The sequence below is a fragment of the Scyliorhinus torazame genome, chromosome 1 (assembly GCF_047496885.1).
Source record: "Scyliorhinus torazame isolate Kashiwa2021f chromosome 1, sScyTor2.1, whole genome shotgun sequence".
NCBI lineage: Eukaryota > Metazoa > Chordata > Chondrichthyes > Carcharhiniformes > Scyliorhinidae > Scyliorhinus > Scyliorhinus torazame.
Window position 1 is genome coordinate 34,488,852 of NC_092707.1, and position 21,375 is coordinate 34,510,226.

Sequence of the window (21,375 nt, forward strand, 5' to 3'; positions counted from 1 at the left end):
GTGGAGGCCTGGATAAACGACATGGCAGGGTTTATAAAACTGGAACGGATAAAGTTCACACTAAGAGGTTCGGCTCAAGGGTTCACCAGGCGGTGGCAACCGTTCATTGACTATCTCGCAGAACGATAAAGGAACTGGGAAAGTAGCAGCAGCAACCCAGGGGGGGAAGGGGGTGGGGAGGGCTCGGGTGGGTCCTCGGGGGTGTTTTTGTATGGATATTTTTACTTGGACATGTATATTGGCTTGTTAGACTTTACTACTTGGGAGAGTTAATATTTTGTTATGGCAGTTGCCATTTAGTTTATATATTATTTATTTGTTAAAAAACGGTCATTATTATTTATATTGTTTTATTGTTGTAAAAAGGGAAAACATTTCTTTTTGTACTGTTTTGTTTGGCTGAAAAAAATTTTGAATAAAATATATTTATTAAAAAAAGGAGCATGGCACCCACACATCCTGCCAAAGGGAGAAATTAGGATTGCAAAACAGAGAAAAAAATAAGACCATAAGACATAGGAGCAGAATTAGGCCACTCGGCCCATCAAGTCTGCTCCGCCATTCAATCATGGCTGATATTTGCTCATCCCCATTCTCCTGCCTTCTCCTCATAACCCCTGATTAATCAAGAACCTATCTATCTCTGTCTTAAAGACACTCAGTGATTTGGCCTCCATAGCCTTCTGCAGCAAAGAGTTCCACAGATTCACCACCCTCTGGCTGAAAAAAATCCTCATCTCTGTTTTAAAGGATCGTCCCTTTAGTCTGAGATGGTGTCCTCTGGTTCTAGTTTTTCCTACAAGTGGAAACGTCCTCTCCGCGTCCACTCTATCCAAGCCTCACAGTATCCTGTAAGTTTCAATAAGATCCCCCCCCTCATCCTTCTAAACTCCAATGAGTACAGACACAGAGTCCTCAACCGTTCCTCATACGACAAGTTCTTCAGTCCAGGGATCATTCTTGTGAACCTCCTCTGGACCCTTTCCAAGGCCAGCACATCATTCCTTAGATACGGGGCCCAAAACTGCTCACAATACTCCAAATGGCATGCACAGCTGGTCAAATAAAATCCTGTTCCCAGCAGGTTAATAATGGAAGTTACCTGATGTAGGAAAGGTATTTTCTCACAGGAAGGAACAAAACAGGGAAGGACACTCTTCCAATTCTCCAACAAACACTTTCAGCAAGTTTGTTACTTACAGTGTCCCATTATGAACAGCAAGGAATAGCACATTTTGTTTGTTCAGATTGTCTTGTGGATTGGGTAGTGGGACGACACACTAACAGCCACTGGTGGGATTTGTTTGAAATCCAGTGGGGACTGATAGATAGAATCATAGAAGTTTACAGCATGGAAACAGGCCCTTCGGCCCAACCAGTCCATGCCGCCCAGGTTTTACCATTAAGCTAGTCCCAGATGCCCGCACTTGGCCCATAACCCTCTATACCCATCTTATCCATGTAACTATCTAAATGTTTTTTAAAAGACACAATTGTACCCACCTCTACTACTACCTCTGGCAGCCCATTCCAGACACTCACTACCCTCTGAGTGAAGAAATTGCCCCTCTGGGCCCTTCTGAATCTCTCCCCTCTCACCTTAAACCTATGCCCTCTAGTTTTAGACTCCCCTACCTTTGGGAAAAGATGTTGACTATCTACCTTATCTATGCCCCTCATTATTTTATAGACCTCTATAAGATTATTTTATAGACCTCTATAAGATAAATGATAGGATGAGAAACTCTCCTTTCTGCTGGCTATCATTCACTTAAAATGTTAAATGCTGACAGTAATTACAGAACCCAAGTAAGTATACTGTAAACCCTAACAATTTTTCATTTAAATTTTAACCACTCTTCTCAGTATTCGAAGATTTAATATAAATCCAGGATTCTGCACCAGATTTATTTCTAAAAATAATTGATCTGGGATAAATGAAGAGAACCTGAGATTTTTTACGTAACAATAAAGGCCTGAAGTAATTATGTGACCGCTTACCTCAACTAAAAAGACAAGATTTTCTAAAAGTTCTGGTCTTGTTGTACATTCTGTTTCTTTCGCTTCCAATATACTTCCTTTACATTTATTGAATAACTCTGAGGGGGAAAAGACAGACATTACAAGAGGTGTCCTTCACACACAGCAGACTCTTTGCTCATTGTTTTTTTATAAAAATCTTTTTATTCAAACAAAATTTTTATTTAAGCAAACACACACAACCAGCCCAATCCCAACTTGTTCCCAAAATGCACCAACACAATCCCAAACACCCTCTCCCCCTGTATAAAAAAAACCACAACTTTAACCCAATTAAAAGACAAGCCCCCCACCCCCCGAACAGCTGGTGGTAACCAGTTCCCTGAAAAAGGAGATAAAAGGCTGCCATCTCGAGTAGGACCTTTCCACCGACGCCCTCATGGTATACTTGATATTCTCTAGGTGTAAATTTTCCATTAGGTCCCCCAATCAGGCCGAGACATTAAGCGGCAACGGGACCTCCACCCAAGCAGAACTTGCCTCTGGGCTATTAGCGAGGTGAAGGCCAAGACATCTGCCGTCGATCCCACGTGCAGCATCGGTGAGTCCAATACTCCAAAAATGTCCATCAACGGTTCCAACTGAACGCCCAAAATCCCTGACATTGTTTCAAAAAAAGAGACCCAGAAACTACGAAGTTTGGAACAAGACCAAAGCATGAGTGTGAGAATCGCCGGCTCCCTAGAGCACAGCTCACACCTATCCTCTACCCCCGAGAAGAATCCACTCATAGGCACCCTAGTCAGGTGCGCCCTGTGCACCACCTCAAACAAGATGCGGCTTAACCTCGTACATGAGGATCTGAAGTTGACCCTGTGAGGAGCCTCATTCCATATTCCCCCTTCAAAGACGAAACCCAGCTCATTCCCCGCCACCCCCCCGCCCCATTTCCTCTTTACCTCCTCCAACGATGCCTGCTCCGTCGCCAAAATCTGCCCATAAACCTCCACATTCTTACTCTCTCCTGACTCAACCATGGACAGGACCCGGTCCATAAGCGAGGGCGACGCACTGAAGGAAATGAGGGCAGCTCCTGGTGTAAAAAATCGCGCACCTGAAAGTACCCAAATATATTCCTTCTCAGGAGCTGGAACTTCTCGAACAGCTGGTCCAGGCTGGTGAACCTACCCTCCAGTAACAAGTCTCTAAACCTCTCCCCTGCCCTAAATGATGAATCTTAGCAATATGGCACAAACCTATGGTTCCTGCAAATCGGAGACAACAGAGACATGGAGCCCAGTTTAAAATGCTGTCTAAACTGATTTCAAATCCTCAAAGTGGCTATCACCACCGGATTAGAAGGGAATCTAGCAGGGCAAAACAGGAGTGGACTGTAACCAGGGTCCTCAGGCTCAACCCTATGCACAAAACCTTCTCAATCTGCCCCCATACGGAATCTGGATCCTCAAACCACCCCCACACCATATCAATCTATGGTAGCACAGTGGTCATTGTTGCGTCACAACGCCAGGGTCACAGCTTTGATTCCCAGCGTGGGTCACTGTCTGTGTCGAGTCTACACGCTCTCCCAGTGTCTGCGTGGATTTCCTCCGGGTGCTCCGGTTTCCTCTCACAATGCCCCAAAGACGTGCTTGTTAGGTGCTTTGGACATTCTGAATTCTCTCTCTGTGTACACGAACAGGCGCCGGAGTGTGGCGACTAGGGGATTTTCACAGTAACTTAATGTAAGCCTACTTGTGACAATAATAAAGATTACTTTCTTAGCATCAGTGCTTAACAACGAAACAGGCCGATATGACCCCCCTTCCATGGGATCCTTGTCCTGCTGCAGGATCAAGGAAGTCGACACCTGCGTCAGCGTGGCCGACAACAACCCCCGAACACAGAATTATTAAACTTTTCCAGCAAAACTGGGACCAACTGATCAACAAACTGTTTGTAAAATTCAATGAGTGTCCCATCCGGACCCGGTGCTTTGCCCGTTCTACATTAACCAAATGCAACTCATGACGTCCTCCAGCCCAATCTGCGTCTCCAACTTCTGCCTCCTCTCCTGCTTCACCTCCGGGTAGGTCAACCCATCCAAAAATTGCCTCATTGGTGAACCCTCTTCCGGAGGCTCTGACCTCATACAACCCGAGGTAGAAGGCCTCAAACACCTCATTAACCTTCTCTGGGGCCCAAACTATCGTGTCACCCGAGTCTGACCTGCCTGCCCTATCTCCCGGGAAGCAGTCTGCCACCACACCTGGCCTTCTCCCCATATTCGTCAAAAAAAAAGGTCCTCCCCCAATTACAAAAATCCTACACAAGATACAGACACAGATGAACTTAATACGGAGCAAAAAAACAAACAAACACCATAGTCCTCAAGCACTTTAGTTCACCCCGAGTCCATGCTTCCCGACAAACCCAATTGCATCCTCCGGCACATCAATATAATAGGCTCTGACTGCGAAAGTTACCCAAAAACGACCCGGGTACACCACATCAAACCTCACGTTGCCTTGGTCTTATTAAATGCCACGTGCCTGCTTTGTCAACATCTTTGTATAGTCTGATGGCACCTATAGTCTCAATAGTCCTTCGCCCACCTCAGGACCCGCTCCTCATCCAGATAACGATCAAACCTGACTATTATCGCCCGAGGTGGCTCCCACCTTAGCGATCTGTGAGCCAGTGCAACTCAGGAGGGGACAGAAAGACCTACCAATTTTCTGAACATCTTGGACACATAGTCCATGGAGTTGGATCACTCCAGGCCTTCCGCCTGCACGTCAGTGCTTTTACTGTGTCCATTGCAAGCTGTCATTTCTTTACTTCACATAGAGTGAATCAAATTGGCTGAACACTTGCATCTATGATGGTGGAGGTCAAGAAGTGTCATCTACCGGACAGTCCTGGTGAAGGTGGTTACAAATGTCTCAGCTTTGTCTTTTGCACTTGTATTGGACTCTGTCAGCATTGAAGATTCATGAAGTTGTCTCCCTCCATTAAATGCTCGACCATTCAGGACTGGAAGTGGCAGGATTGCAGAGCTTTGGTTTGGTCTGCCCATTTGTGGGGATTGTTTGGCTTTGTCTAGATCATGATGCATTTGTTGGTTAACATGATGCAGCCCTGCATAGGCACTTCATCCAGTTGGGATCTCAATTTCAGTTATGCCATGTGCTACTCTTAGCATGTTGTTCCACACTCCTCATTGAAGCATGGTTGGTCATCGGATAGTGATTGAGGAGTGAGGGATAAGGAGCCTATGAGGTTACAGATTTTGTTGATATACAATTCTGCTGCTCACCGTAACATTTCACAAATGCTCAGTTTTGAGCTACGAAGTCTATTCTTTATCTATTCCATTAGTTAGTACCACCTGGCACAATGGACCGTGTCCTTAGTGCAAAGACAGGACTTTTTCCCTGAAGTGCAATTGTCACTCTTGTCAATGCTGCCACGGACTTACTCATCCGCAAAAGGCAGATTGGCAAAGACAAGGTCAAGTGAAATTATTTTGGGAGTTGTCCCATCACCTTCTGCAAGCCCAGTGTAACAATAATGTTCTTCAGGACTTGTCCAGCTCTGTCACTTAAACTTCTCACACAGGTTGTGTGCTGTGCCCTTGCTACCAGTAGCACTTCCTTCAACAAATTGATCAAGAATCTTCCTGCCCTATATGGCTTGATGCTGCAATGTTCAGTGTTATTTTGGGGGGGGGGGGGGGCAGCGTTCAAGACATTTCTCTCTTTACTGTTGCTTCATAGAAGCAAGCTAATTCAGTTTACCTCCACATACAAACTTACTTTTAAAGTGCAGACAAGATAGTAAATGGGAGCAGTTACGACTACAATACAAAACAAAGAGATGCAGCAGAAAAATGGAAGCAAGATTTATGGAATGTTGGTATTACCTCGTAATTGATCTAACAAAGATTTAAAATTATTCGCTATCCTCTCCTGGACATTCAGCGTTTCATCTGTGGGGTTTTAAAAAAGAAGCATGAGTAAACACGCAAAGATAAATCCTGTAAATAGCAGAATTGCCTCCTTCTGTGCTCTGAATTTTTATAATTCAATGAAAACCAACAACCTCATCTGAGCAGCCTGTCTTTCACAACACAAACTGGGAATTACTTCTGAAGAACTCAATAAGTCAAATGTACAGGACAGGAAAATATATTTCCATTTATAAATAAGAACATGAAAAAGGATCTCCTCCCAGTGGTTCAGCTGGTGAATACATTCCAGGCTTGGGCTGAACGAAGGGATCTCAGCCAAACCAAGAGGGACACACCATCGAAGGACAATTGGAAAAGGGTCACCGCCTACAAAGAAGAAGTTTGTACTTTTGGAGATCAGGCAAAGATAGGACTGATCTCAGCTGCGATTGCTTCCTTGAGTGAAATATCTGCCGATGTTCAATGCCTCAGATTCTAAGTTAAGATCACTCTGGTGAGGTACTTGAGGGTGGAAACCCTGCTGTACGGGGGAGAAGAAAACTTGGAGAAAAGACATGTTCAAGACAGTGTGTAGCACAGCGTGGAGTTGCAATCAAAAGCTTTTCTGAGCTTTAAGGCATTTCAACAGCTTCGCTTCAGAAGACTGATATTCTCCATTTTAACTTTACCCCACCCACTGAATTGAAAGTTCTGATTTTTTTTTTCTGGGCATGGTTTCACACAATCTTCCTTGCCCATATAGTCATTTTCATGTGTAAGCTCAGAGGTTAATCGGAGAATCAAAACCCACTGCAACAGGTGCCACTGAACAGCAATAAAAAATAGCTGCTGACAAATGAATCACTTCTGTGTTTCCCAAAACAAATTGTGCACCAAATCTATCACTATCAATCTATCAATTTAAATGTAGCAAGCAAAGTTAAAATTGGACACACACCTTTCACATACTACCACTCTTAGTCATGCACGGGTGCACAGATTCCCCAAATCTCGGAGGAAAATTCCTCCTCATTTCAAGATAACCAGGGCACCGCAGGGTACTTCAATGTCCATCACCAGCAAAGGTTCGGCAGCACTACTACTGACCGAGTTGGCAAAGTCCTCAAAGACCCCAGAACAATCAGCATTGACCAGAAACTTAAATGGGCCGGCTACATAAATACCGTGACTACAAGAGCAAGTCAGAAGGCATTCTGTGGTGAATGACTCACCTCCTGATTCCCCAAAGCCTTTCCATCATCTACAAAGCATGGGTCAGGAGAGTGATGGAATATTCTCCACTTGCCTGGATGAGTGCTGCTCCAATAATATTCAAGAAGCTCAACACCATCCTGGACAAAGCTTCCACTATTGGTGCAACATAGTTGCAGTGTGGACCATTTACAAAGTCCACAGGGCAACTCGCTATGGCTTCTTTGACAACATCCTCCAACACCTACCACCTAGAAAGACAAAGGCAACAGGCGCATGGGAACCTGCAAGTTTTCCTTCAAGTCACACACGATCCTGACTTGGAAATATGCAATTGCTTCATTTTTGCGGAGTTAAAATCCTGGATCTCCCTCTCTAAATCAGAGGGCCTGCAGCACATGGACTGCAGGGGTTCAAGGAGGCAGTTCACCACAGTCTTATCATGGGTAATATTGTGCGGGTAATATTGGGCAGGCAATAAATACGGGCATTGCCAGTGACAGCCACAACCACACAAATCAAAAAAGCAAACTTTCTGCAACTGTTGACTGATTTATTTCCAGACTCTAATTTTGCTCAACCTTCCTGCACACCTCATGTTCTTCAATCAATTTAAATATCTGTTCCCACTCATACTTTAACTGCCACCCAAGGGGAAGGAACATGCGTACCTGCGTACAGTATTTAAACCTGCCACCCCAGAGCCAGAACATTTTAATGTGCCAAGTACACAATGGTCTTTGCATTTATGCACTTCAGCATTTTGAGAAGCCAAATATTACTAATCATTATTTATTAATAATACAATAAATTCAATGTGATATGTAGGAACTTATGTTCACACAATACTTGCTGGCTAAGTGTGTACAAGCAGATTTATTGATGTCTGATTCCCAAGCTACAGCTTCCAACATTTGAATGATTTAATTTATAAAAGTAACAGCAATATTCTCCATTTGATTGTAGCTCAGTTCCTTACCTAATCCACTGACATCCAGGTCGTAGATATCAGTGACCAGATGGAAAGCATTAATCTGACACCGACAGCTACTGCTTTCCAAATAGGTTGCCATACGTGTTGGAGGAGGTCCCTGGACCAGAAACTGCGAAGAACAAAAAAAATATTAACTTTCATGTTAATTTCCTGATTAAATTCAAATTTTCTGAAGCTAGACATCATAATAGCATATTAAAATGAATTAACAGAATATACCTTCGTATCTGCCATTCTAGTATCTGCCATTCTAATAGAGACTTGCATTTAAATGGCACTTTGCATGACCACCCGACATCCCAAAACACTTTACAGCCTATGAAGTACTTTTTGAAGTATAGACACTGTTGTAATGTAGGAAACACAGCAGCCAATTTGAACAAAACAACTCCTACAAACCAACAATGTTGATAACAACCAGATAACCTGTTTTTTGGTGATGTTAATTCATGAATAAATATTGGACAGGACACTGGAGTTAACTCTCCTGCTCTTCTTTGAAAAACTGCCATGTGACCGTTTACATCCAACTGAGCAGATACCTCCATCCCATTCCCGCAACTCAGCAACACCACCCAGACCTTTTGGGCAATTTAGCAATGGCCAATCTACCTAACCTGCACATCTTTGGACTGAGGGGGGAAACCGGAGCACCCGGAGGAAACCCGGGAAGAACGTGCAGACTCCACACAGACAGTGACCCAAGCCGGGAATCGAACCTGCAACCCTGGAGCTGTGAAGCAACAGTGCTAACCACTGTGCTACCGTGCCACCCCTATGCTACCGTGCCGCCCCAGTATGGTAGCATTGAAGAGTCGCCCTTGACTTCTGTGCTCAAGCACAAAAGTTACATTTTTATATTCAAGCGGGACTCAATTGCCGACTGCGCTACCAACCGAGCCACAAGCTGACAAAGAACAAACAACTGGTATAATTCACAAGATGCAACACAATTAAAACACCATCTCCTGCACCACCCTGATTATTTTCCCAATTCTGAAAGGGGTGGAATTCAGTTGGCTCTAGATACATTGTTGGCTCTTTTTACGGTTCTGTGAAAGCAGTCCATGCTGCCAGACTAAACTTCTCTCAGTTACTTTTTATAAAAAATGCTGTACATTTCCACGGCATTACTTTGTAAACAGTACATTTTATGATGTCACAAAAAACAGGATAAATCCAATCGGTCCACTCTCAATCATCAGCAAAGTGAAGGAAGGTGTCGTTTACAGGGCTATCAAGCTGCACTCATACAACAATAACTTGCTCACTGACGCTCAATTTGGATTCTGTCGGGGCCATTCAAATCCTGACCTTGTTACAGTCTTGGTCCAAACATGGACAAAAGAACCCAACTCCAGAGGTGAGGTGATGGTGACCGCCCTTGACATTAAGGCAGCATCTGACCAAGTGCGGCATCAAGAAACCCCAGCAAAATTGGAATCAACAGTCATGAGGGGGAAAATTATCCACTCGTTGGAGTCATACGTAGCACAAAGGAAGATTTTTTTTTTGTCAAATCATCTCAGTCCCAGGATATCGCTGCAGGCGCTCCTCACAGTTGTGTCCGAGGCCAAACCATCTTCAGCTGCTTCCACAATGACCTTCCCTCCACCCAAGGTGACAGTGGGGGTGTTCGCTGACGACTGCACAACGTTCAGCACCATTTAAGACTCCTCAGTTACTGAAGCAGCCAGGGTCCAAATGCAGCAAGACCTGGACAATATCCAGGGATGGGCTGATAAGTGACAAGTAACATATGCACCACACAAGTCCCAGGCAATGACCATTCCTCAGTAAGACAAACTAACCATCTCACCATGACATACAATGGCATTATCATCGCTGACCCCCCACGATCAACATCTGGGGATCACCACTGACCAGAAACAACTGGAGCAGCCATATAAATACTGTCAGAGCAGGTCAGGGGCTGGGAATTCTGTGGAGGGTAACTCCCTTTCCACTATCTAAAAGGAAGAAGTCAGGCGAGTGATTGAATACTCTCCACTTGTCTGCATGAGTACAGTTCCAACAATGCTCAAGACACTCGACACCAACCAGGACAAAGAAGCCTCCTTGATTGGCACCCCATCCAAAAACATGCACTCCCTCCATCACCGACACAGTGGCAACAGTGTGTACCATATACAAGACCCACTGCAGCAACCTGTCATGCCTCTGTCCAAACCTTAGACCTCTACTACTTAGAAGGATAGGGCAGCAGATGCATGCACCTAGAAGTTGCTCTGCAAATCAAACACCATCCTGACATGGAAATATATCGCTGTTCTTTCACTGTCGCTAGGTCAAGTTCCTGGAACTCCCTTCCTAAAAGCAGAGTAGGCGTACCTACATCGCACAGGATGCAGTGGTTTATGAAGGCAGCTCACCGGGACTTCCAGTGGCAGCTGTTGAGTGAGTGGTTGCACACAGGGCAGCTCCAGCTCCAAGGTGTAGATCTGAGCTCTTTTTACCAAAAACAGAAAGATTTTGATAGGGAAGTGTAGTTGAGGGTATGGAGAAGTTCCCCCTAGAGTGGCATGTCTGCTGGTTATCAGACCTGACAGAAGGTGAAAGATGGAGCCAAGGAACTGGAAGAGATCTGTGACGCAGTAGCAATTGGAAAGATGGTAGAGGGGGAAGGGTCGTCACAAGTTGGAAAACCCCAGATGGAGCAGTGGATGCCGTTTATTAGAGAGGAGTTTTGCCAACAAAGAAAGCAAATGCAGGAAGATCGATCGAAGGAGCGGTTGCACCCCTGAAAGACTCAATTGAGACTGTCGAGGAGTGTGTGGAGGAACAGGGGTCGCAGATCTGGGAGTTGGAGGGTAATGTCTGACCACAGTGTTCGGGTGGTGGCATTGGAGACGGAGCTCCTGAGGAACATTTGCAAGAACAGAACAGGTCTAGAAGGCAGAACCTGCACATCATTGCCCTGCCTGAAGGAGTGGAAAGCACAAGGATGCTGGCAGGGCTGGTGGCGGAGGGGGTGCTGGACAAGACCCCAGAGGTGGATAGAGAGCACAGGTCTCTAAGGCAGAGGCCAATAGGAGGTGAGCAACCAAAGGCAGTGATTGTAAGGCTTCACAGGTTTGTGGAGAAGGAAAAGAAAAAGATCTGCGGTGGGTCAGGGAGAAACGGAACTGTGAATGGGAGGGGAACAAGGTCCGAATATACCAGGACACTGGACTGGAGCTGGCAAAAAGGCATGCTGGGTTTAACAGGGCCAAGGCGGCCCTCTATCGAAGGCAGATCAGGTTTGGGGTGCTGTACCCGGTGAAACTGTGGGTGACATTCGAGGGCTGGGAGTATTATTTTGAAACCCCAGAGGAGGCCAATGACTTTATTAAAGAGCATAAACTGGGAGAGACCTGGGGCGAACTTCTCCCCCAACGGCGCGATGTCCGCCGACTGGCGCCAAAGACGGCGCCAATCAGACGGGCATCGCGCCGGCCCAAAGGTGCGGAATTCTCCGCATCTTTGGCGGCCTAGCCCCAACATTGAGGGGCTAGGCCGACGCCGGAGGGATTTCCGCCCCGCCAGCTGGCGGAAATGGCGTTTGTTGCCCCGCCAGCTGGCGCGGAAATGCGGCGCATGCGCGGGAGCGTCAGCGGCCGCTGTCAGTTTCCCGCGCATGCGCAGTGGGGGAAAGTCTCTTCTGCCTCCGCCATGGTGGAGGCCGTGGCGGAGGCGGAAGGGAAAGAGTGCCCCCACGACACAGGCCCGCCCGCAGATCGGTGGGCCCCGATCGCGGGCCAGGCCACCGTGGGGGCACCCCCCGGTGTCAGATCGCCCCCCCAGGACCCCGCCCACGCCGCCTGGTCCCGCCGGTAAATAACAGGTTTGATTTACGCCGGCGGGACAGGCAATTTCTGGGCGGGACTTCGGCCCATCCGGGCCGGAGAATCCAGCGAGGGGTCCCGCCAACCGGCGCGGCACGATTCCCGCCCCCGCCCAATCTCCGGTACCAGAGACTTCGGCGGGGGTGGGGGCGGGATTCACGGCGGCCAACGGCCATTCTCCGACCCGGCGGGGGGTCGGAGAATGACGCCCCTGAACTCTGATGGGAGAATTGGCACAGCGGAGTTGGGAGCATGGGGGGAATTTGGAGAGTGGGGGACTTTTCTTGGGCGACTAATTGCTGTGGGGTGATATGTTTGTAAGGGGGCAACTGTACCTCCCCCTCCTGTGGTGGTGTATATTTTTTGGAGTAGGTGGTCTGTGGTTTTGGATATGTCTTTGTTTGGGTGGGGGAGAGGGAGGTCCACAGGGAGTTGTTTGCACAGATCAAAGGGGAAAGAGGGTGGGGTGGATAGGAGAAGCATTCAGGCAGGAACTGCCACGCAGGTAACATGGAACTTGCGGAGGCTAAACGGGCCGGTGAAGAGATCAAGTGTGGGACCCGGGTGGGAGATACGTGATGGTGAACGGGGTGTTGGAGTGGACACCGGCGGTGCTTGTGAATCTATACGCACCTAATTGGGGAAGAGGGAGTACGCCTTCTTCTCGCACGTGTATCCGATATAGTACAGAATCAATTTTTTTTGTGGTGGGCAGAGAAGTGTTGGTTGGGGTGGTGGGGGCAGAGTTTTCGGGAATTTTAATCTCGGACCATGCACTGCATTGGCTGGAGATTCAATATAGTTCGGGATGGGAGCAGAGGCCGGGATGGAGGTTAGACTCGAGGCTGTTAGCAGACTGGGGGTTCTGCGATAAGGTGCGCCCGGTGATTAAGGACTATGTGGAGTTGAACCAAATTGGGGAAGTATCGGCAGCACATTTTGGGAGGCATTGAAGGCGGTGGTTTGGGAGGAGGTTATCTTGTCCAAGGCAAACGGAGATAGGAAAAGGAGGGGTACAAACGATTATTAGGCTAGATTCGAGGTGGATAGGGAGTATTTTAGGGTCCCACAGTGGAACGATTGGCGGAGAGAAAGAGGTTCCAGGGGCAGTTCGACAGGTTCATGACGGGAAGGGCGGTGACAGCTATGGAAGCGAGGGAGTTGCAGTATGAATATAGAGAGAAGGGGCAGCACAGTGGCACAGCGGTTAGCATTGCTGCCTCATGGCGCCAAGGTCTCAGGTTCGATCCCAGCTCTGGGTCACTGTCCGTGTGGGAGTTTGCACATTCTCCCAGTGTTTGCATGTGTTTTGCCCCCACAACCCAAATGTGCAGGGTAGGTCAATTGGCCATGCTAAATTCCCCCTTAATTGGAAAAAATGAATTGGGTATTCTAAATTTATTTTAAAAAAGAATATGGAGACAAGGCACGCCGCATGTTAGCCCATCAGCTACGGAGGCAGCTAGGGAAATCTTGAGGGTACGGATAGGGAAGAGCAAGGTAGTGTCGGAGCCGGGGAAGATAAATGAGTCATTCAGGGAAAATATTTGAGGAATTGTACAGGGCAGATCTGGGGGGTGAGGATGGGGATATGGGGCAGTTCTTGGATAGGCTGGAATTTCCAGGGCTGGATGAGAGGAGGCAGGCGCTAGAGGAGCCTCTGGGCTGAGGGTGGTAATGGAAAGCACTTGACACTGGCGGGGAGGGTTCCAGTGGTGAAAATGAATGTCCTACCAGGGTTCCTATTTATCCAGATGCTCCCACGATTTGTTCCAACGGCCTCTTTTCGGAAGTTGGACACAGTCATTTCAGAGTATGTATGGGCAGGGAAGGTGCCACGGGTGAAGAGGGTCCTGCTGCAGAGGCAGAAAGGGGGGGGGTTACTGAACCTGCTGCACCACTACTGGGCAGCGAATGTGGAGAAAATGAGGCGGTGGTGGGAAGGAGAGAGGTTAGAATGGGTTAGGATGGAGGAGGAAGGCCACGGTGGTGCCAGCTCTACCGCTGGAGATGTACAGAGAGCCCGGTTATACAGACGGATGGTTATGAACAGGAGGTGGAGAGAGGTGGGGCTGGTGAGGGCGAGGGATTTGTATCTGGAAGGGAGGTTCACAAGTCTGGAGGGGGTGCAGGAGGGTAGAGCTCCCGAAGGGAAGTGAATTTAGGTATTCACATGGAAGGGGCTTTGCACAGAAGGTGTGGAAAGGGCTTCCCAGGCTGCTGAAATCTGGGGCTGAAATCTCCGCCGTCGTGATTCTCCGTTTTGCTGGCAGCCCGGGGGTTTCCCGACGGTGTGGGGCTGCCCCACAATGGGAAACCTAATCAACCAGCCGGCGAAACAGACAATCCCAAGGGGACGGAGAAACACGCTCATGCCCTTTAAGAACGGTTGCTATTTCAAGACGGGGAGGGTAGGATTGGGGATACATATATGGGTATCTGGGAGAGCAGGAGGGTACACAAGTGATGAGGATCAGGAACAATGAGGAGGAGGAGTTGCACGGGGGGGGTGAATTTGACCTCCTCTCGTGTGAGGATGAGTTTGATGCAGTTTAAAGGTGGTACACAGGGTGCACATTACTCACGAAAGGATGAGTGGGTTCTTCCAGTGGGTGGCGGGCGAGTGTGAGAAGTGCGGGCGAGAACCAGCAAATCATGTGCAAGTGTTCTGGGGCTCTTAAGTTAGATACTGGGCAGGTGTGTTCGGGTGCTAGCAAAGATTGTGAGGGTAGAGGTCGGGCCAGACCCGATGGTGGCAAAAAGCCAGAGCTGATGGAGGGGAGGAGGGCCAACTTCATGACCTTCGCCTCTCTGTTGCCCGCCAAAGAATTTTGCTGGAATGGCGGTCGACTACGCCGCCGGGGGTGGCGGCCAGGGTGGGGGATCTATATGACTTCCTCCGGTTGGAGAAAATTAAGTTTGAGTTGAGGGGTTCAGTGGAGGGCTTTGAGGCATGGTTGGGATTGTTCGTGGCCATGTTTGAGGAATTGTTCGGGGGAGGAGAGAACTTGTACAGACTGTAAAAATGTGTTGGGACAAGTGTTCCCCGGATGATTGTTTTTGTATTTTTTGGAAAAGTTTGGAATAAAATACTTTTTTTTTGTTTTAAATGAAGGCAACTCACCACTTCCTTCTCAACAGAAGGAATTCATTCTGAAAGAATACATTAAAAAATATATAAATTCCCTAATACTTGTAGGAACACACATTAGGTCGAAAACACTTTATGATAGGGCATTCCTACTAAATGGGAAGGCTGGCAAGCAAAAGCTGTTGTATTAGGCTGAAGGCTGGCAAGCAAGAGCTGTTGTATTAGGCTGAGGCAGCTGCAGTCTTAGTCAGGTCTTCAGTCTTATTTTGGCCTGTCATACCTTTATGTTTCCCCTACTCCACGTGCACTTCCGACAATAAATACTCATGCTCAAATTATCTCTATTTTTTTTTACCATGTTATCATGGCTCCTATTGGGCTACATCACAGTAGGCAATGTGCCTCCTATCATTAGTTCTGTCAGCACACATCTAGCTGTAAACTGTTCATCTGCCATTATATGATCATACTGGAGCAAGAATACACTGACAACAATTCTGTTCACAAAGTCACTTTTCAACAGGAATTAAAGGATAAATGGCAGGAGAAAGAAAACTGTCAACCTTCCTCATTCCTTAACACCATCTCTGAAACCAGACAATACATTGGAACAGTAGTTAGCCACTTAGCACTTTGAGCTTGTTATACCATTCAATAAAAATCATGGTGATCTTTGACCTAATTTCATTTCCCTGCCTTTTTCCCAAATCCCTAAATTCTATTGGTTAACAAAAATCTATCAATCACAATAATAAAATTAACCGACCTAGCAACAATTGTTGTCAGCAGAAAAGAGTTCCAAACTTCTACCACTCATACCATAGACAGGGGACTGAATACATGAAACTCGTGATCTGTAAATCATTGGACGGTGTCTTTTACCAACTGAACTTGGTGGTGTGCCAAAGGACGAAGAGAGACTGGATCTAGGAGTTGCAGAAAATTGATAGTGTCAAGTATCAACTTCTTTTCAAACCCAATTACATTTTCTCACATTGAGGACTGTACCTGAACAATTTGTTTGTCTTTTTTCTTCTCAGACTGCACTACACATTCAAGCTGTTGAATTAAAGAGCGCAGCGTTTCAATTTTAGAAGTGACACCATTTTCTGTCGTCTTTTCCGAATTTTTCGGCTCTAGTGTATGGCTAACAGCAGCGAGTGCACAGATCAGACGCAGTGTCAATGAGCGGACCTGAAGCCATATTCTTTCCTCTTTCACAGAAGTCTTTCTTTCTCCCTCTGACAACTCCCTATCATAATTGAGGGAGAAAAAGGTTACAGTGACATTTTTCTGGACGAATATGCAGAGGTTTTCACATATTAACTTACACCCCATAGTGCACAAGAGATATTTTCTCATACCAGTTAGCTGAGATCACGCTGAACGAAATGACCAATTCAGTTACAATTCCATGAAAGTTCAGGAGCTGTATTGTGGTGTGATCACACATTGCTCTGAGATTGTACAAATTAATTTCATACAGCAGCCTTATTAGCATGAGATGCCTCAGATCAGCAACCTGGATTAGATTATAATCTAAATTTCACTGAAAAATGAGCATTTAACTCTCTGTACCAAGGCCTTGTGGAATTCTTGAAGATATATAAAGAAACAGATACAATAGCTTACATTTATTATAATGCTCTTCACCAAAAAGGTGGAGAGTGAATGAGAGGGATGAGAGGGAACAGAGGAAAAGGGAATTTCCAGTCACAGAGAAAGGAGGATGGCATGGTTAAAAAAAAACAAGTATTAGGACGGCTTTTGAGACGGTGAGTCAAAAGGATTTTTCTGAGAAGTTGTAGGGATCAGGACAAAGTGACTGAAGGAACGGTCACCAACATCAGAACAGCGGAAATGGCAGCCAAGGAATTGACTGGTACCCGAGTAGCAGGGGACTAACAAATTAGCACAGTGGGCTAAATAGCTGGCTTGCAATGCAGAACAATGCCAGCAGCACGGTTCAATTCCCGTACCGGCCTCCCCGAACAGGCGGCGGAACGTGGCGACTAGGGGCTTTTCACAGTAACTTAATTGAAGCCTACTTGTGATAATAAGCGATTATTATTATTATAAGGGTAGATATCAAAGGGAGAGTTGGGAAAGGCCATGTCAGCATTCAACTGCAAAGGATGAACCCACCCAACTGTCTGGGCACGTGGAAATTGATATGGAGAAACTATGTGCAATATAATTTGGTGCTGTTTTCTGGATAGGTTGTGGAGTCAGGAAGGCTGCCAAAGAAAACTTTAAAGAAGCAGAGTCTTGGCTGATGCAGGTGAATGTAAAATGGCACAGGTGGGCAGTATTTGAGGTGAAAGAAAGCAATATTGGTGATAAATGAATTAGAACGAGTCCAAGAATACTGCTGGGCTGTTCCTGATTAAACTTGTGGGAAAAGTCTAATTTGCAAAAGAGTGGACATTGTACAGGATGATGCAGTGGAGAGCAATGCCTGACAAATATATTTATATTACATATGTGTACATATATACACACAAATAAATACATTATATTGTGTTACAGGACAATTCAAAACAATAAAAAGGCAGTCATTTAATACTAGGTTTTTGGTCCCTGCAATAGAAATCTACAATTGCCCATAGAGGTTTACCATTAACTAGGTCTTTAGAACTAGATTTAACTAGATTATCACTTTCTCACTGTCAGATAGCTAAAATTACATTTCACAGTACTGTTCACCTGTCCTTTGGGTCCCAGCTAATGAGAACAGCCAGATCCCGGTTGTCCCGAAGATTGTCCCATGGAATATCATCTTCATCTGGACATAAGCCCATTGATTTTATACTTTCTTCCAGGCTGTTAGTTCTAGAAAGGGAAATAAAGAGATAGAGGGAAATAGCTGACACATGTGACTGAGACTTTTCCTCATTGGAGGATAAAAGCTAACATGCTGTGTTAGACTAAAATACAGATTTCCATATTCTAACTTCTACATGTAGTTCAGGGCATTAAGCTGCAGGAACTTTTGCATCATCAACCTCACCATAGCTCCACTTTAGTGTGGAGCATCAGGTAGGCATAAAGTTAAAACCGAAAATTAAGCACAGTGCCAATTTTGTAACAACTGACAAACAAAACAAAAATTCAATCACTGCATTTCTTCCCTGTTATTACCCTCCCTTGTTATATGTGCTCTGCATCGTGATGAGAAATTAGATGCGGCCGCATGGTGGCGCAATGGTTAGCACTGCTGCCTCACAGCATCGAGGTCCCAGGTTCGATCCCGGCTCTAGATCACTGTCCGTGTGGAGTTTGCACACTCCCCACGTGTGTGCGCTTCACCCACAAAAGCCGAAGATGTGCAGGCTAGGTGGATTGGCCACACTAAACTGCCTCTTAACTGGAAAAAATTAATTGTGTACACTAAATTTTTTTTTAAATTACAGATGAGATATTCAGTTACATTTTGTATTCTACAGCATCTCAAACAGCACACGTTTGAAGTAACATCATGGCACTACATTCTACAATGCAAAAAGATATTTCACTGGAATGCCAGGACATGGGCTAATTTCCTTTTTCCCTACATCTCCATTCATTCCCTGCCATCTTTATTTTGATTGGCAGGAATGTGGAATTTCTCCAACAGGGAGGGAAGAGGTTGGGGACAAAAAAGACAAGGGTCCGTGCCAGACAGCTGATGGTAATGGTTCGGAAGATGACCACTGAGCCTCAGGAGTAGAAACAGAAGTGAGAAAAATCAGGATCCCTGTGCTTCACTGGCAAATAACAGAATACACATTATGAACAAAAAGGAAGATGGGAGACTTTCAATTTTATTCCCAAAAATGATTATATATGGACTGCTCTTCTCCCAGCCATAGAAACCATGACCAAACAAAGTGCTTCAACCTCTGACCACATTGCCCCCAGGTACAATACTGTATGGTACAGTCACACATACATGTTTGCTTCGAGGAAGAGGTCTAACAGCATACGTTCAATGCGGACTTGTGCAAAATGCAGAGAATTGTTCAGTCTGTTCCGGAAGGCAATGAATTCTGGAATTTTCTCAAATGCACCATATTTGTATGCCTGGATTATGTATTCGGAGGTCTGAAAAATAAATAGAACAGTACTCAATAAAGGGCTCTTGTCACAAGCATTATATCAAAAAGCAAAGATCTCTCTGAAAACTGAAATACAATCCATTTAAAGAGGGAGAATGCAATTTCTCACCACTCCTCCTGAAAGCAGGGATTGCTGCTCGGAAATAATTCCACAAACTATCGGTACCAGAGAACCCTGAAAGTGCAGGGGGTTATTTGGGTCTGCACAGACCCTCTGAAAGAGCACCCTACCTCAGTCCACTCCCCTTTCCCCGTAACTCCACCTAACCTGCACATCCCTGGACACCAAGGGGCAATTTAGTGTGGCCAATCCACCTCACCTGTACAACTTTGGAATGTGGAGGGAAACCGGAGCACCTACAAGAAACCCACGCAGACACGGGGAGAACGTGCAAACTCCACACAGATCGTCACCCAAGGCTGGAACTGAACCCGGGTCCCTAGCGCTGTGAGGCAGCAGTGCTAACCACTGCGCATATCAGAATGTTACTTAATTGTGGGTCACAGTACAACCCAATCCTGTCCGCATTGGAGGTTCACGTTCATACTTTGCAGAAGGTGATCAGTGGATGGACATCAGGTTCAGATATTTTACATCTCTAGCCCACTGTCAATCTGTCTGAGACCAAGTAACTTGGTGCGTATTTACTCACTAAACTACGATTGGACCTCCAAGTATTGAAGTTGTAAAATTGCAATTGTGGGATATAGGAAATTGAGGCAGGAGGATCAAAGCACAGATGAGATATTCAGGCAGAATGCTCCCAACTTCAATTCCTGATCTATGCTGAGTTACCTGATCCCAGCTGGAACAGAAGTGGGGACGGTACAATTGGCCTCTGTGACCGTGTGGTAATCCTCTTCTGGAATGTGTAGATGTATATAAATGGGTTGATAAAATAAGGATTACATAGGGTGCCCTTTGTGGTAGAGCTGTCTGCTGACACTCACTGTCAAAGACAACATATGGCCACCAATGAACTCTACTGCAGCACAATTCACCAATCGCAGGAGAATGGGGTGTTGCCACACAATGACATTTGACAACTACTTTCAAAAATCATATGATGCATGAAAATACCATATCACCTTTAATGTGCTAGGATGATATAAATAACATAACACACACAGTAGGTGACGGTTGCATTGTAGCTTAAACAAATAACACGTGAAATGAAAATGAAATGAAAATCGCTTGTCACGAGTAGGCTTCAATGAAGTTACTGTGAAAAGCCCCTAGTCGCCACATTCCGACGCCTGTTCGGGGAGGCTGGTACGGGATTGAGGTGGCATCCACCCCACGTCCAGGGATTGAGGTGGCATCGTAAATCAGAAAGGTGAGTGCTGCCTTGGCTGAGTGAGAGTGCTTCTTGGAATTGGGTGAAAATTGGGAGTTAGGTGGAATTAGGGGAAGGAGAAACTGGCAGCTGAGGCTACAAAGGAGAGAAATGACTGCTAAGTCTCCAGGGGCAGAGTCGGAGACCGGGGGGACACATTGTAGCTGTATAAGTTAACCTAAAGGTTAAGACATGGCAGGGGATCCCAGACCCGTGTCATGCTCCTCTTATGCGATGTGGGAGTTCAGGAATACGTCCACTGTCCCTGTGTCCCTGGCTCCTTTATGTGCAAGAAGTGTCTCCATCTGCAGCTCCTGTTAGACCACTTAACGGCTCTGAATCTGCGGATGGACTCAATTTGGAGCATCCACAATGCTGAGGAAGTCGTGGATAGCACGTTTAGCGTGTTGGTCAATGCAGATAAAGAGTCCTGAGGGAGATAGGGAATGGGTGACCAACAGGCAGAGGAAGAGTAGGAAGGAAGTGCAGTGTTTCCTGCGGTCATCTCCCTCCAAAACGGGTATACCGATTTGGATACTGTTGGGGGAGATGGCTCACCAGGGGAAGGCAGCAGTAGCCAGGTTTGTGGCACCGTGGCTGGCTCTGCTGTGCAGGAGGGCAGGAAAGAGTGGTAGAACTAAATTGATAGGGGATTTGATTGTATGGGAGTGGACAGGCGTTTCTGCGGACGCAAATGAGACTTCAGGAAGGTATGTTGCCTCGTGGGTCCAAGGGCCCTGGATGTCTCAGAGCGGCTGCAGGGCATTCTGGAGGAGTAGGGTGAACAGCCAGCTGTTGTGGTGCATATAGGCACCAACGATATAAGTAAAAAAAACAGGATGAGGTCTTACATGCTGAATTTAGGGA

General features: G+C 46.3%; 1 protein-coding gene across 3 annotated transcripts in view; it reads right to left on the reverse strand.

Annotated features, from left to right (window-relative positions):
• Positions 1-21,375, reverse strand: part of naa25 (N-alpha-acetyltransferase 25, NatB auxiliary subunit) — a 125,758-nt gene that overhangs the window by 40,436 nt on the left and 63,947 nt on the right. For all 3 annotated transcript variants that reach the window (XM_072485702.1, XM_072485620.1, XM_072485533.1), the window contains 6 exons: positions 19,006-19,157; positions 17,781-17,906; positions 16,083-16,326; positions 8,124-8,247; positions 5,906-5,971; positions 2,002-2,099 (listed from right to left, as the gene is read on the reverse strand). In XM_072485702.1, coding sequence (XP_072341803.1) covers positions 2,002-2,099; positions 5,906-5,971; positions 8,124-8,247; positions 16,083-16,326; positions 17,781-17,906; positions 19,006-19,157 — 810 coding nt within the window. The remainder of the gene's footprint in view (positions 1-2,001; positions 2,100-5,905; positions 5,972-8,123; positions 8,248-16,082; positions 16,327-17,780; positions 17,907-19,005; positions 19,158-21,375) is intronic.